The 18095-nt window shown below is 43.9% G+C and overlaps 1 protein-coding gene across 1 annotated transcript in view; it reads right to left on the reverse strand.

Moving 5' to 3' along the window:
* The window catches only part of LOC126239520 (phospholipase B1, membrane-associated-like), a 145627-nt gene that overhangs the window by 91444 nt on the left and 36088 nt on the right, over positions 1–18095 (reverse strand). The window contains exon 2 of the mRNA XM_049947870.1: positions 16301–16514. Within this exon, the coding sequence (XP_049803827.1) occupies positions 16301–16514 (214 nt within the window). The remainder of the gene's footprint in view (positions 1–16300; positions 16515–18095) is intronic.

Consider the following 18095-nt stretch of genomic DNA (forward strand, 5'->3'; position numbering starts at 1 on the left):
TAATGAAGTTTTTCTTTACAGGTGATGATAATAATGGAGTTATGATAATATGGATAATGAAGTGATGGATAATGAAGTTTTTTCTTTACAGATGAGGATAATGTTGAAGTTATGTATTTATGCTATATAGTTATTTAAGTATTTGTTGCAGTTCGTTTTGACAGTATGTATTATATTGCATAGTAGGATGAATGAAGGTTTTGGAAGGAACAGCTATGGAACACATTTTTTATACACATTTCACTACCTGTTGATTCGAAGTTCACTACTTTTCAGCATAATATGCGTTTCTTCTTTCAGCTTAATAATCCATTTTTTGTATATTTTTGCAGGAGAAATTATTTATGAATTTAATGTGCTATAAGCAGTTGTTCATTACGTCTATGTCATTTATAAATGTGATCACATATGCTCTATTTGTTTCATAACCTTGCTACGGCTGACTCATGACGAATGACGTTACACATCTTCATTTGCAGCAATAAGTCAAATGTAAATATTATTATGCCCTAGCAATTAGTTATCGATCCCAACGCAATGCACTGCTAGCACAAAAAAAAAATATTACCAGTCCCAAATAATGCTACCAATTTAAAAGAGTTATGAGTAATACTGAATGGTGTTTTCCAATCACAGACTTTGAGTAATAGTTACAGTATAATAATAATGCTTTGTAACTGGGAAATGAATGCTACTGATTACTGTATTGAGATGACCAATGATTAATTATGAACATTATTCTGTAACACTATGTTATTGACTACCTCCTGTTTTATGCTTTGTAACTGGGAAATGAATGCTACTGATTACTGTATTGAGATGACCAATGATTAATTATGAACATTATTCTGTAATACTATGTTCTTGACTACCTCCTGTTCTATGCTTTGTAACTGGGAAATGAATGCTACTGATTACTATATTGAGATGACCAATGATTAATTATGAACATTATTCTGTAATATTATGTTATTGACTACCTCCTGTTTTAAGTTATGACTTCTGATGACTTGTAATTAGGAAATAAGTGCCAATGTTCTCTGTAAAACGCCAATTTATGAACATTATTCTGTAATACTACATACATGGTACAGAAATGTTCAATAACTTGGCAATTAATGCCGCAAACTACTAATGTAATTCTCAGTGAAGACTAGTATGTGACTTAATGTCCTTCACCTTCTGGCCTAACTACCCTGAATTACTGCAATATCCGTTTGTCCTGTATATCCTCTTGATCATGGAGCACTATATTTGGTTTTTGCACTAATTCTACGTTGGTGTACCTTACAAGGACATGGTGTTGACACGACATGCTGTCCACCACCTTGAGCGATGGAGATGTTATTATGGTCCCACTGTTTGGTGTACCTAATGTACTGCCAAAATGATAACATGGAATATTACTACGACATTTCAGTGTCTTGGCTACGCTGATAAATACTTCTGGGAAAAGAACTTCAGATTGTCTCACTTGGTGTTGTGCTTCAGTAGAAAGATATGGACTTTCAGTGCAGCTGCATGCAACCTAAAGTGCTACAACCATGATGCAATCCTTCCCTTTCCTATCCTAATTCTTGTAACATAGTGAAAATCATTTTTTTGCTAATATGATTTGTATTCATGACCAATACATTTTTTTTGATTTGCTGATATATTCTGAATTATAGTGCGTGTGCACTTTTGTCATTTTTCTAACATGATTTATATTCATTGTGTGTACATTTTTTTTCTCATTTGCTGATATGTTCTGAACTACAGTACATGTGCACTTATGTCATTTGTCAATGAGATTTGTACTCATTATGTCTATTTGTTGTGAAGACTTTGAATAATTTTTCAGTGCATGTGCACTTATGTCATTCGTTAATATGTTTTGTGCTGAACTTCAGTGAGTGTGCACTTTTGTCATTTCTCAATATGATTTGTACTCGTTGCCTAGACATTTGTGATTTCCTGATATGTTCACTACTTCAGTAAGTGTGCACTTTTGTCATTTATCAATATGATTTGTATATACAATTTTTGTGATTGCTGATATGTTCTGTACTCATTGTATATATATTTTTTGTCATTGTCTGATATGTTGTGTACTCGGTGCATGTGCACTATATTTACTTCATGTTCTACACCTATACTTATATTTTGTGATTGTAAAGTTAGTCAGTTAAGAAAAAATTTGTTGCTCATGGCAAGTCCAAATTACTCACCATCGCTGCCAAATTTTTGCCTCCCCAGTGGAGGGTTATGAAACGCGTACGTCTCATACGTATTCAGTACCAGCGATGGCGAGGCATGACAGAATCTCTGACCAGAGAGTTATTTATCGTTGCTAGTCTGCGATTGACCGCGCGAGAGTTCAGTTGTGTGTGAGGAGTCGGCAGAGCGAGTTGTCAGTTGCGAGTTACTGTCAGTCGGCAGTATTAGTAGCGAGTGGACGGTTGTACTGAGCGGGCGTCGACATGGGTCGGCGGCGTGCTCTCCTTACATCTCTGGTCACGGTTCTGGACGAGGTATATTGTTATTGAAGGTAATGAAGCAGCATTGCGCTCAGCTAATAACATATGTTAATTGTAATTAATTTGTTCAAGAATTGCCCCAATAATAATTTTTCTACAAAGTAACCTTTTTAAAAAAAAGATTCATTTCAAGTTAAATAATATTTCCTATGCATTCCCTCCAAGAATCAAAATTAAACATGGGCCAGCATTGCACGGAGCTGTGCCGAAAAATAAGAGCAGATATAGATGCAGTTTTACTGAGGTAAGAATTTTGGTTTCTCTATTCAGGTTTAATTATTTCACAGGGCCGAAGGTCAGCGCAGCTGCCCTTATAAAATTTATCAGGTTCATCTTAACGTTAATTTTGTGGGGAGTTTACATTTGGGCCATTATTATTCTTTAATTTTGCAAGGAGGTTACGCTTGACTCATTTTTATTATGCAGTTTTGTGGGAAGACAACATTTCACTTAATATTGACTTTCATATTCTTGCTGGGAGGTTACAATTTCACTGTTATTGACTTTTAAAATTTTTGCGGGGAGGTTACAATGTTTCCAAACTGTTTCGTATGCTGCACTTAGGTCAACGAAAGCAGTTGATATTTTCTGCTTCGTTTGGTATCCTTCTTCAATGTTTTTAAAGATAAGACGTGCTCACCGCAGCTCCGTCCTGGTCGGAATCCAGCTTGCTCAGTAGGAAGGTTCTGAAAGATTTATCCAATTCTCAAAGGGTGTCTTGTCCAAGTTACCCTTCTGTCCCTCTGTCTGACCTCACACTGCCAGATCGTCAACAGCGTTCTACTCATTTACAGATGCAATGTATGTTTTCGTGTTTTCCCTACACCACCGCTCTATTATTAAATACAGTTCTAAAATACACTCCTGGAAATTGAAATAAGAACACCGTGAATTCATTGTCCCAGGAAGGGGAAACTTTATTGACACATTCCTGGGGTCAGATACATCACATGATCACACTGACAGAACCACAGGCACATAGACACAGGCAACAGAGCATGCACAATGTCGGCACTAGTACAGTGTATATCCACCTTTCGCAGCAATGCAGGCTGCTATTCTCCCATGGAGACGATCGTAGAGATGCTGGATGTAGTCCTGTGGAACGGCTTGCCATGCCATTTCCACCTGGCGCCTCAGTTGGACCAGCGTTCGTGCTGGACGTGCAGACCGCGTGAGACGACGCTTCATCCAGTCCCAAACATGCTCAATGGGGGACAGATCCGGTGATCTTGCTGGCCAGGGTAGTTGACTTACATCTTCTAGAGCACGTTGGGTGGCACGGGATACATGCGGACGTGCATTGTCCTGTTGGAACAGCAAGTTCCCTTGCCGGTCTAGGAATGGTAGAACGATGGGTTCGATGACGGTTTGGATGTACCGTGCACTATTCAGTGTCCCCTCGACGATCACCAGTGGTGTACGGCCAGTGTAGGAGATCGCTCCCCACACCATGATGCCGGGTGTTGGCCCTGTGTGCCTCGGTCGTATGCAGTCCTGATTGTGGCGCTCACCTGCACGGCGCCAAACACGCATACGACCATCATTGGCACCAAGGCAGAAGCGACTCTCATCGCTGAAGACGACACGTCTCCATTCGTCCCTCCATTCACGCCTGTCGCGACACCACTGGAGGCGGGCTGCACGATGTTGGGGCGTGAGCGGAAGACGGCCTAACGGTGTGCGGGACCGTAGCCCAGCTTCATGGAGACGGTTGCGAATGGTCCTCGCCGATACCCCAGGAGCAACAGTGTCCCTAATTTGCTGGGAAGTGGCGGTGCGGTCCCCTACGGCACTGCGTAGGATCCTACGGTCTCGGCGTGCATCCGTGCGTCGCTGCGGTCCGGTTCCAGGTCGACGGGCACGTGCACCTTCCGCCGACCACTGGCGACAACATCGATGTACTGTGGAGACCTCACGCCCCACGTGTTGAGCAATTCGGCGGTACGTCCACCCGGCCTCCCGCATGCCCACTATACGCCCTCGCTCAAAGTCCGTCAACTGCACATACGGTTCACGTCCACGCTGTCGCGGCATGCTACCAGTGTTAAAGACTGCGATGGAGCTCCGTATGCCACGGCAAACTGGCTGACACTGACGGCGGCGGTGCACAAATGCTGCGCAGCTAGCGCCATTCGACGGCCAACACCGCGGTTCCTGGTGTGTCCGCTGTGCCGTGCGTGTGATCATTGCTTGTACAGCCCTCTCGCAGTGTCAGGAGCAAGTATGGTGGGTCTGACACACCGGTGTCAATGTGTTCTTTTTTCCATTTCCAGGAGTGTAGCTTCTTGTGTCTTTATAAAAATCTAGCTGACCTCTGCTACGCTCCCTTTTATTTTTCCCTCCTGTTCTTCAAAAAAGCTCTCATGACTCTTTTCGATGCATGTAATATTGGATTGGTGCGTAAGTTCGTAGCTTTTAGCCATTCGTGTTGTTGTGGTATTCAGTCCTGAGACTGGTTTGATGCAGCTCTCCATGCTACTCTATCCTCTGCAAGCTTCTTCATCTCTCAGTACCTACTGCAACCTACATCCCTCTGAATCTGCGTTTTGCCATAAGTGTAATAAACACAACAGATGGACATAACAGAGACTTTAGTCATAAATAATGTATTCTCCTTCACTATTTACAAGTCTGCCAACGTTGGGGTAGCTTTTCGATCCCGCGACTGTAGAGACCACGTGGTTTTGAAGCGAAGAACTCGTCAAACGTGTTCGACAGAGAACAGAAAAGGTGAATTTCTGAGAACGTAAGATCAGGTGAATAAGGTGGGTGCGGATTACTTCCCAACAAAAATTCTATACAGTGCTTTCTGTCAGTCTAGCAGAAATGCGGGCCATCGTTATCGTTCAGTAGCATCACTACACACAGTCTTCCTGGTCGTTGTTCTTGGATCGCGTCTGCAAGACATCTAAGTTGTTGACAATAAATATCAACATTGCTCGTTACGCCTTGGGGAAGCAATTCCTAGTACACCACAACGTCACTGTTCCATCAGATGCGTAATGTTATCTTTTGTGGATGCGCGCAGGTCTTTGTACGATGAGTTGCTGCTTTGTTTGGGATCAACCATTCCTTTCTTTCCCTTACGTTCACATAAAGACACCATTTTTCGTCACCAGTAACGGTACAGGATGTGAATAGTGTTGTTGGCGAGCTAATTGATGATGAGCAAGCAGAGATGTACATATGGCCACCCGCTGATTTCTGTGATTTTCGCTTGAAGCGCGGTCCCCTTACACCCGATTTTTGAACTTTCCACGTCGTATGCAAATGCGCACAGTGGTGAAATGATCGCAAGTCATCACATTTGCCTGTTCTCGAGTATACAGACGTGCATCATTGTGGATTAATGTGATTAAAGGATCTTCATCAATCCCCGAATGACCTCCAGAATGCGGAGAGTCAGTAATTTCAAAATGATCGTCATTAAAACGAGAAAACCATTTTCTTGCCGTGCTCTAACCAGTGGCATTATCCCCAGACACGCTCAAATGTCTCTGGTTGCCTCTGCTGCTGTCACCCCTCAACAAAAAGCAAACAGAAAAATACCGGTATATCGGAAATGTTTCGATTTATCTAGTTGGCACTCCATTTTCTAGGGTCCACAGCTCCACTCTTATCTCCAAATGATAAAATGACAAATAGCAACAGTGAACTACAAATAAAAAATGACAATCGATAAATAAACCTGTAGCAACCGAAGTACCAACACTCAAAACAAAAACGCTACGAACTTACACACCATCTAATACTTTACTCACTGTGCGGCTGTTTTCACATCTAACCGCTCTTGCTTTGTTCGTAAAAATAATAAACATATTATTTTCAAAATCTGAAGGATTTTTTCGCAGTTTCGTAAATTTTATTCGAGGTTGCGCAGATCTTGCTCCGTAGGAGTTGCGCAAGTTTTTCGTCAATACCTGGGCATCTCTTCCTTTCGAGATCTCGCATAGCCTTTTGAAATTTTGAAGTAAGTGTTGAATCTTTCCTGTCTACTGCTTGCGCCATGTCCTCCTTTCAGCAGGCTTAATTTCTTTTGAAAAACTATGAAATTTCCCCAAGTATCGATCCACCTCCTCGCTTTATTTTCTGCCACCTTTATCGTACAATGTTCCTCACCTACAATCTTTGCGCTCCTTCTTCTATGCTCCATAAATTGATTATCTAGTATTGTGTTCGCAGCATCTACTTTACCATGTTGAAACCTTGTCTTTCGAAATTCACACAGTGAAATATCCAGGCTGTGCGGAGGATGTTCCAGTGTTTCCCAACCGAATCGCTGAAGCCTAGCCATCGTCCGACTGGCAATGTGTGGATGGGCGAAATCATGCAACAGGATGATTCCGTCCGACAACATTCCGACAGACTGAGGGTAAACGACGAAGCCAACAGTGGAAACATTCCACATCTCCCCCGCCAAAGCAATCCAAAGCTGGTCACAGAAGTTCACCCTGTATGGAAGTGTGCAGACTGTGGTATTGCAAGGTGTTACTCAAAATTTACCTCTTGGATTCGCATATTAACCTCTCCCCAAGGAATACAAGTTCAGTCAGCAGCAAACAAAGTGAATGTTTTTATCAGGACATCTCGATAATGGACCCATGCTATCAGGTTCGGTGTAGTGCAGAGACTATGGCTAATCACTGTTGGAAGCTTGAACACGATATGGCAAATGATCAGCACAAACGTAAGTCTATAGTCAAGAAATTCAAACCAAATGTGCTTTAAGTTAAGAAGTTATGTTGTATGTGAATATATGTCTGTTTTCTATGTGATCTGTAGACCGCAGGATTAGTTGACATCTGCAGTGGGTGGTAGATGAGCCATTCTTACGTGATGTCAGGATGGTATTCCGGTTTCTCACCTGGGTGTTCTGGGCTCGGAGGGTTGGCAGGAGTTGTCAGTGAGAGTGGTTGCAACAGGTAGAGTTCAGAAAAATTTATTGTTCATCAGCTAGTCCACGACACAGGTGCCCAGACGTGTCTACTGGGGAAGACTGACATCGACCCACGTGCATTCGTAATGGTGTAGCGGCGGCGGACGTCCCTAGGGGTTACGCACACTGATGGCTCGCTGACCAGGCGCTGAGTGACACAGGCATCGGGCAGCTGGTACAATGGTTGCATTCCTGCACGTCGGGATGCATGTTTTTGGCACAGAAAACAGTGTATGGGCGAGAACTGCGGTTTGGCGGCGGAGCGGCACGGCGACCCGAACTCTGGATCTCGACAAACACTTGGCGGTCTGACGATGATTGGCGCCGTCCAGCGGCTGCCGGAAGCTCCGGCAACAGGCGGCTCTCTGTTTAAAGTAGCCACCTCTAACCTCCATGGTGGCTTGATGGTCGGCTGTGTAGTCAGCCGCGTGTTTTCAGGTCAGTAAGTGGAACACTGTGTCCTGAATTTCCTTAGCGTCATGGTACTGTATCCATATCGCAACAGTGTTAAGTTTAAAGCCATGTTTATGAGTACTTCATATACGAGGGGCGTCTGAGAAGTCCGTGCAAAAATAAAAACTACTTACGTGTTTGGGGTAAACCTTTTTTTATTTTTCGACATAGTCTCCTTTTAGACTTGTACACTTCGTCCAACGCTGTTCTAATTTGTTGATCCCTTCCGAATAATAGGAATTGTCCAAGTGTGTAAAATAGCTATTAGTTGCTGCAATCACCTCCTCATTTGAATAAAATCTTTGTCCTGCCAGCCATTTCTTCAAATTGAGGAACAAATAGTAGTCCAAGGGAGCCAAGTCTAGAGAATAGGGGAGATGTGAAACGAGCTGGAATCCTATTTCCATTAATTTTGCGACCACAACTGCTGAGGTGTGTGCTGGTGCATTGTCGTGATGGAAAAGGACTTTTTTGCCGCTCGGTTCTCAAATGGTCCAATAACGATGAATAACATTCACCTGTAATAGTTTTGCCCTTTTTCAGATAATCGATGGGGATTGAATAGATGGACTATCAGCTCGGAGACCATGGCTACCGTTACCCCTGACGCTGCGTCACAGACAGGAGCGCCTGCGATGGTGTACTCAACGACGAACCTAGGTGCACGAATGGCAAAATGTAATTTTTTCTGATGAATCCAGGTTCTGTTTACACATCATGATGGTCGCATCCGTGTTTGGCGACATCGCGGTGAACGCACATTGGAAGGGTGTATTCGTCATCGCCATACTGGCGTATCACCCGGCGTGATGGTATGGGGTGCCATTGGTTACACGTCTCGGTCACCTCTTGTTCGCATTGACGGCACTTTGAACAGTGGACGTTAGATTTCAGATGTGTTAAGACCCGCGGCTCTACCCTTCATTCGAACTCTGCGAAATCCTACATTTCAGCAGGATAATGTACGACCGCATGTTGCAGGTCCTGTGCGGGCCTTTCTGGATACAGAAAATGTTCGACTGCTGCCCTGGCCAGCACATTCTCCAGATCTCTCACCAATTGAAAACGTCTGGTCAGTGGTGGCCGAGCAACTGGTTCGTCACAATACGCCAGCCACTACTCTTGATGAACTGTGGTATCGTGTTGAAGCTGCATGGGCAGCTGTACCTGTACACGCCATCCGAGCTCTGTTTGACTCAATGCCCAGGCGTATCAAGGCCGTTATTATGGCCAGACGTGGTTATTTTGGGTACTGATTTCTCAGGATCTATGCACCCAAATTGCGTGAAAATGTAATCACATGTCAGTTCTAGTATAATATATTTGTCCAATGAATACCCGTTTATCATCTGCATTTCTTATTGGTGTAGCAATTTTAATGGCCAGTAGTGTATTTCCTAACGGATGAATGGCTCTAAGCACTGTGGGACTTAACATCTGAGGTCATCAGTCCCCTAGACTTAGAACTACTTAAACCTAACTAACCTAAGGACTTCACACACATCCATGCCCGAGGCAGGATTCGAACCTGCGACCGTAGCGATCGCGCTGTTCCGGACTGTAGTGCCTAGAACTGCTCGGCCATTCCGGCTGGCTGTCTGCAAATGGTCTCGATATAGTCGAACGAAACCCCAATTAATGATCGTTTCAGTTGGACCATGGGACTCAGTCCATTCCATGTCAACTCAGCCCATACCATTATGTAGCCACCACCACCTTGTACAGTGTCTTGTTGACGATGTAGGTGCATGGCGTTGTGCAGTCTGCACCACATTCGAGCCCTACCATCAGCTCTTACCAACTGAAATCATACCTCATCTGACCAGACCATGGTTTTCAAGTCTTCTAGGGTCCAGGAGAGGCGCTGCGGGTCATGTCGTGATGTTAGCAAAGGGTCTCACGTTGGTCGTCTGTTGCCATAGCCCTTTAACGCCAACGGATGCGTCCGTCGTACGTCCATACTGATTTCTGCGGTTATTCCACACAGTGTAGCTTGTCTGTTAGCACTGGCTACGCAAACGCCTCTGCTCTCGACGTTACATGAACACCATCGGCCACTGCATTGTCCATAGTGAGAGCTAATGCCTAAAATGTGCTATTCTCGCCATATCCTTAACACTATAGATCCCGAAATATTGAAATCTCTAACTATTTCCGAAATGGAATGACCCATAAGTTTATCTTCAGCTGTCATTACGCGTTCGAAGTTTGTTATTCCCCGTCTTGCGACCATAATCACACCGGAAACCTTTAAACACGAATCATGTGAGTACAAATGACAGCTCCGCCAACGCACTACCCTTTTCTACCTTGTGTACGCGATACTACCACTATCTGTATATGTGCATATCGCTATCCAACGAATCTGGGTCATCTCAGAGTATGCTAATGCGTTAATGCGGAACAAAATTATGATGGAAAAAAATTAGTTCCGATTTTAACACCAGCTGCAAATCTGGCTCTGCACAGCATCTCCTCGACGTCTCCAGTGCTCATGTTGAGCAAACTGTGTAAGTGGCGGTTAATAATCAAATCAATATTATGCCTTTTTCCCTTGTTTGTCCTTTTCTGCCCACGTCCCTACTTAATCCATTACTTATAGAAACATTTATTTCCGTCTTTCTTGCATTCACAGCGCCAGATTTGCACCTGGTGATCACAAGTGGAAATAATTTTTTCCAGGGTAAGTTGGTTTCCCATTAACGCATTAGACGAGTTTCGATGCCAAATTTCGCTGCCATACGATAATCACAACCTACACTGGATCTCTGTGAGTAGCTGCACATTAATTGCACAAATCACAAAAAGTTTTGCATCACCTCGGTTCCGAGAGCTCCAGAACCTATGCAGAAAATCGGAATAGAGATCAACATCAATATCATTTCCACCCCATTTCTTGCTCATGAAGTCCACACATTGCATGTTGTACCACTATACCGCGAGACCTTCAGAGGTGGTGGTCCAGATTGTTATACACACCGGTACCTCTAATACCTAGTATTACCTCCTCTTGCATACCTTTATTCGTCGTTGATTTCTATCCACAAGGTCATAAAGGCACAGTTGGTCCAGATTGTCCCACTCCTCAACGGCGATTTGGCGTAGATCCCTCAGAGTGGTTGGTGGGTCACGTCGTCCATAAACAGCCCTTTTCAATCCATCCCAGACATGTTCGACAGGGTTCATGTCTGGAGAATATGCTGGCCACTCTAGTCGAGCTATGTCGTTTACCTTAAGGAAGTCAATCACAACATGTGGACGATGGGGGCCGAATTGTCGTCCACGAAGACGAATGCCTCGCCAATATGCTGCCGATATGGTTGCACTATCGGTCGGAGGATGGCATTCACGTATCGTACAACCATTACGGCGCCTTCCATGACCGCCAGCGGCGTACGTCCGCCTCACATAGTGCCACCCCCAACAGCAGAGAACCTCCACCTTGCTTCACTGGCTGGACAGTGTGTGTAACGCGTTCAGCTTGACTGGGTTACCTCCAAAGACGTATCAGACGATTGTCTCGTTGAAGGCATATGCGACACTCGTCGGTGAAGAGAACGTTATGGTAATCCTGAACATTCCATTTCGCATGTTGTTGGGCCCATCTGTACCGCACTGCATGGTGTTGTGGTTGCAAAGATGGACCTCGCCATGGACGTCGTGAGTGAAGCTGCGCATCATGCAGCGCATTGCGCACAGTTTGAGTTGTAACACGATGTCCTATGGCTGCACGAAAAGCATTATTCAACATGGTGGCGTTGCTATCAGGGTTCCTTCGAGACATAATCCGTAGTTAGTGGTCATCCACTGCAATAGTAGCCCTTGGGCGGCTTGAGCGAAGCATGTCATCGACAGTTCCTGTCCCTCTGTATCTCCTCATGTCCGAACAACATTGCTTTGGTACACTCCGAGATGCCTGGACGCTTCCCTTGTTGAGAGTCCTTCCTGGCACAGAGTAACAATGCGGATTCGAACGAACCGCGGTATTGATCGTCTAGGCATGGTTGAACTACAGACAACACGAACCGTGTACCTCCTTCCTGATGGAATGACTGGAAGTGGTCGGCTGTCGACCCCCTCCGTCTAATAGGCGCTGCTCATTCATGCTTGTTTACATCTTTGGGCGGGTTTAGTGACATCTCTGAACAGTCAAGGGGACTGTGTCTGTGGTACAATATTAACAGTCAACGTCTATCTTCTGGAGTTCTGGGGACCGGGGTGATGCGAAACTTTTTTTGATGTGTGTTTAATCACCCAGTACTTCTTGCATCACGTTAATGTTTGTGCAGTGCTACTCAAGTGTCACTAGTAGATGCCACAGATCTCATAAGTGGTGCGTAAGAGAAAAAAAAAAAAGGCACTCCTTCAGGTCACGAATGGCCTACCGGGATCATCCGACCGCCGTGTCATCCTTAGAGGAGGATGCGGATAGGAGGGGCGTGGGGTCAGCACACCACTCTCCTGGTCGTTATGATGGTATTCTTGACCGAAGCCGCTACTATTCGATCGAGTAGCTCCTCAACTGGCATCACGATGCACCCAGAAAAATGGCAACAGCACATGGTGGTCTGGATGGTTACCCATCCAAGTGCTGACCGCTCCCGACAGCGCTTAACTTCGGTGATCTCACGGGACCCGGTGTATCCACTGCGGCAAGGCCGCTGCCAAGAGAAAAAAATATTGACAAATTACGAATCTGTGCGTTTCAGTTTGAGCGGTCCGCGCCTTCGAGTTTAATCGAAAGCCAAACGTGACCTCTCTGACACCAGGCGACTTGTGCGCTATACGGCACGATGACTTCTCGCCCGTGAGAGTCGAGTGTCGACTCGCTTTCAGTTTTTGCTCACTGCTGAGTGGAGGAAGGTCATCGGGCAGCTGTTATGTGGGCGTGGAAGGCTACAAGCACGTGCCAGAATCGGGCCGTATTTCGAACGGATATTTACGTTGCCAAGCTGGCGTTGATGGGGAACACGACGCTCGAGTTGCATGACGGACTTAGTGCGACCCTGCTGTTTTGTTCCTTGCGGATACATGGGCAGGGTGAGACGGAGACATATGGATGTATTTGATGGGCATCTCATTTTCTGCTGCCAGGTGCCGGTACGCTGTGCTTCATTTATTCTACTTGCTAAGAAATATTTACGGGCAGCTACATTCGTGAAACTGCTTTGAACTTACGCTTATTTGCCTCAGCGGCATTTGTATTGTGGATAATTTACGAAGATTGTGAGTTGGCGTGCAGACAAGCCAAATTTTCTTATTTTAATTTAGCTCATTCAGGCATTCTGCTTTCCATCGTATTCCTATAATTTTACTCAGCTGTCCAGAGAGTAAGTACATGTTACTAAGAATCTTATCCGGTTGTATTTTACAAACTTTTCTTGATTGGGATTACTTGTGCTGGGTTAGATAAAAACATTCTGTTAGTAGAAGCCAGCTGGCGCTTTTGATTTCAATTTATTGACATCATTACTCATTGGCTTAACATTTTTCTTATTTTAATTGGAAAGCTAATTGCAAGTTTAATCGTAAAGTGAATAGCCATTACTCGGTTGGGCACCAGTCCTTGAAAATTTGTTGTAGGTGTTTCATCATTGTGGGTATCTCGCTCAAGTTAATATTTGTTCCTATACGTGTCGCAGCAGTCAGTGGGATTTTATATCTTGAATTACACTTGTAAATGTTTTTGTTTGTCACTATTTGTAGTATTCCGTAGTTACAGCTCACCGCCTGATCTGAGCGAAGGTCAAACTTTCTTGTCCGTTGGTTTTGTTGGTATGTAATTTGTGTAAGCAAGATTCCTCTGTTCTAGTGCAGATGTGTTTATCCAATACAGGTGGGAGCATAGTTACTGGAGAGCTTAAAGTCAACCAGTTTTATATTTTAGTGATTAATTATTATACTAATTATAATTATTTCACTGACGGATTATACTGAACTTATTGAAGCTCTCACACTTGTCATATTTGCTAAAGTTATGCTAAACAAGAAAATATATTAGTACAGTAATGACACTGATCTGTGTATATAGATAAATATCTTTCCTGGCACAGATGTCACATTTTACTGACCAACACCCTTCTTTTCCAAGTTCCTCGATAGCTACACCGTTCCATGTTGTCCTATCAAGTTTTTGTCTATCTGCTGTTATATTCGTCACTTGAAATGCCATTCGAACTTCCCGATTATATGCACATATGAAGTACTGGGCGAGAGGACAAAGAGCACTATCTCATTTCAACCCTCTTGGACAATATTTCTGAGGACGTGCATTGCTATTAACATCCTCCGACCTGCAGATAATGCATCAGATGTATAAATGTAGCGGTCGGTAAGCAGGTGTCGAACCTGTGATTGTGATTTTGTTGTTGATCCAGACTCAAGACTGGTGCTAGTAGTTATCCCTCGCACCGACATGGTCGACGAGCTCAACATTTCCATCCGACGGATGGATCACTGTGAACGGCGTTAATAATATTGCACTAGAATATTGTGCAATATTATTGATATTCTCCATAGACTGCTGAATAACATCTTCAGTTACATTTTCAACATTATTGTTTGATAATACTTTGGTTCGGTATGTTGAACAATAAAGCCTGTGCTTCTGTGATAATTGCTCTACTTTGTCGCAAGCCGGAAAAAAGGAGGATAAAAAACTGGTTCAAGCAACGTCAAATATCATTCATGAATTTTTTTTTCGAGAGAACTGAGGTTGAAAAAAGAAAGATTATCGTAACTTTTGTGCTGATAATCCAGCATTCGATACTTTACTGGAAATGTTTCTTCATACATTGGTGTCCTCGTACATAGGCACTTGCCCTCCACCCCTCCCTAGATAAATGGACGTCCATATCTCCATCGTCAAAAAAAATAAATAAAATAAAATAAAATAAATGCGGTTCCAGCAAGTCAGCACTTTTCCATTACGCTACGATACCTTGCTACTGGCAGTTGTTTCGAAGACTTGACATTTACAATTACGATTTCCCCCTGCACTATTTGAGACATACTTATGGACAAGTACGTGTATCATTCCTAAATTTCTGTTTTTTGTACTCATCTGCCTTAACATCCCACAATACCGGCAACAATTTATACATTTCGATGCACTCTAATAATAAAGCTCCATCCACATACAACAAAACTAAACTAATCTAACCTGCTCGTCCTGCGTAGGACACAAGAGACTGTGGAAGATAATGTCAGTACTTCGCACAGACGACACAATATGTCAAGGTAGCGCAATATATTTCAAAATATTTTCAGTCTCACCCCTACATGATTAATGTTAATAAGCATCAGAAAATACTGAGAATTACGAGGGTTATTCGGAAAGTACGGAACGATCGGCCGCGAAGTGGAAACCACAGGGAAAATCCGATGAAGTTTTGCACAGGTGTCTTGGGAAGTGTCTCTGGTATATCTGTCGATCGTGCTACGTCGGTCTTTTTAGTTCTATTCTGCGCACACAGGCAGCACATAAAGATACCTATAGCAATAGTGGCTCCCACCAAGTACGAGGGCCTGGTGAGAAATTTCGCCTTAAGCTACTTAGCCAACATTACATAACTGTCGTGCGGCTTCTTCTTCAAGACAATTCTCAGCCGTATTCTGCAGGGTCAATGAAGATGCTCCTGCTTTGTTTTCAATTGGAAATGTTTGATTACCCACAATACAGCCCGTAATTGTCTCCCTCTGAGTTTCATCTCTGCTCACATGAACCGCTGGCTATGAAGTCAACATTTTGGCACAGACAACGAGCTGTAGGCCAGCATAGAGAAATGGCGGAAAGCACTGGCGGCTGCCTTCCATAACGCGGGTATTGGAAAGTTGGTACAGCACTACGACAAACTTCTAAGTCGAATCGGCGACTATGGATATAAGGAGCTGGAAGTTTCAGCTAACTGTTGCAAATAGAACAGTTTTGATTTTCACTGTGGTTTCCATTTCGCGAGCTATCATTCCTTGCTTTCCGATCATGGGCTGTGAGGGTGGTCCCGGCGGAGGTTCGAGTCCTCCCGCGGGCATGGGCGTGTGTGTTTGTCCTTAGGATAATTTAGGTTAAGTAATGTGTAAGCTTAAGGACTGATGATCGTAATAGTTAAGTCCCATAAGATTTCACATACATTTGAACTTTTTTTTGCTTTCCGAATAGCCCTCGTATTATTCACTGTATTCGGGGCACTTCAGAAGATCACGTTCCATGAGACTCTGCTTACAGGTATGGGATTCATTCCAAGAAAATTGTTTCCTATCGGCTGGACAGCAATTGTACCTCCGAGGGCCAGTAACCTGAATGACAGAAATTTCTGCCACTACCAGGATACCGACTTGCTACATTCGTCACTGACGGCCTTAACTACGTCGTAGAGAGAGGAATGCTTACCAATAGACCAGGAGGCGCCCCTGTTTTCCGCCAGCACTTGCATGATGTTGGCAGCTAGGATACCGTTGCCGGCGGTGAGGCTGTCGCCCAGTGCGGCGATGACGTCGATGTCTCCGGGCCTCAGGCGGTGCACAGAGTCCGGCGGGGAGGGCGAGCGGCCGAGGCGGGTGTCGCACGGGAAGGGCCGGTCCGAGGGGACTTCCGGCTGCAGCGCCTGCGGCAGAAGAACGCGGCGGTCAGTCAACAGGGGCACTCCAGCGCTCGTGGCACGGCGTAGCTTATGAATTACGGAACCGTCTCGTCGAGCTGCGGCAACCGTTCAGACCTGGTAGTGAAAGTCGCGAGCTCTATCTTCTCATCTCGTGTTTTTTACTGAAAATCTCGTGCTTGTACTCTTGTTAACTTTACTATTACAGAGATCGCCTAAACTTTTTTTTTAAATTGGTCCTGTGCGCAACAGATAACTTACTTGGTCTTTCTGCTGCCACTGCTTGATCTGCTGCATTCCATCATTTAACAAAAACATTAAAAAAAACCTATTATTCATGCTGAGTGCAATGCATGTTCTGTATGGCGGCAGCTGCTGTTGCTGCGGCTGCTGCTGCTTACTACAAGTACATATAATTCAAGAGAAAGGGTTTGGTCAAATCTAAACTCGATAAATGATAACCCAAACAAGTAATGCCCTTTTTTTTTTAAAAAAAACTATATTCTGAAAGTGATTCTTTCTCATTCAATTAACAAAACGCTAGAAGCTCTTTGAAAAATCGCTTAGTATGTAAATCTGCCTCCACTGGAATTAAAGCAATGTTACAAATTAATCAAACTCTTGAGACAGACTGAAATACTTCTCATTTAAATACATAGCGAAACAATTCCCTGACAATTACAAAAGAAATCAATGACAAAAATCAATACTTAATCTATTCGCCTAACAATGGTTTCCCTTAAGGATTCAACTCCTATCATTATCAAAATTACCGTCTGCTGCTATGCACATACACAAACCCTTTTCTTTAAATTAATAAGCGCGCTGCAAATTATAAAAAATATCAACTCAAGACCAAATCCTGTGTCGCTGCTGGCGGACACGGCAGTACGGCAGCTCGGCGACGACCCGACGCCCAACATATGTGCGCACCACAGCAGGCGGACTTCAAAACTGCCACTAGATAATCCGTGCGCTGCGAAGCGCGACAACAATATCTTAGATTCCAGACCTTGTGTATGCGTGCTGTAGCCAACCTTTAAATCCTAAGAGAGTATTGCCAACTCTCAGTAGTTTCGTGGTGCATTTGCCCACGAGATAACTCGCACAAAAACTGAGAAATTTGTTAAAAAAAAGTAGAACAAACACTTTCTTAAGTTTCTCTTTAGGCGATGCCCTACATAGTTCTCTACCGAAACAGGCTCCCATTTATTCATGAAACAGTCTATATCGTTTATATATTCTTGCGGGCTTTCAGAGAAAATATGAAATGTGATGGCCCTCAACTACATACCCTCAGACTCAAAGATGAAATATTAAAAGTTTTGGCTGGTTTCGTTGTCTAGAGGCTGGGATACGTAGTTGCCGCTTTACAAGCCTTATGCTGCTGAGTCTACAGTATACAATATGAATATACTCATGACTCGAATGATCGAAGGTTCCTATCACTCGGCAATTTATAAATGAAAGACTGCAATTTTAAAAAAAAAAGTCTGCAGGTACTATTTTAACGACTTTAAATGATGAGTACGATAGCGGAAGTACCTTTAAGAATGACGTTTACTACTGCAAACACTTATTGGTGTC

This window comes from Schistocerca nitens, chromosome 1, assembly GCF_023898315.1.
Source record: "Schistocerca nitens isolate TAMUIC-IGC-003100 chromosome 1, iqSchNite1.1, whole genome shotgun sequence".
Classification (NCBI taxonomy): Eukaryota; Metazoa; Arthropoda; class Insecta; order Orthoptera; family Acrididae; genus Schistocerca; species Schistocerca nitens.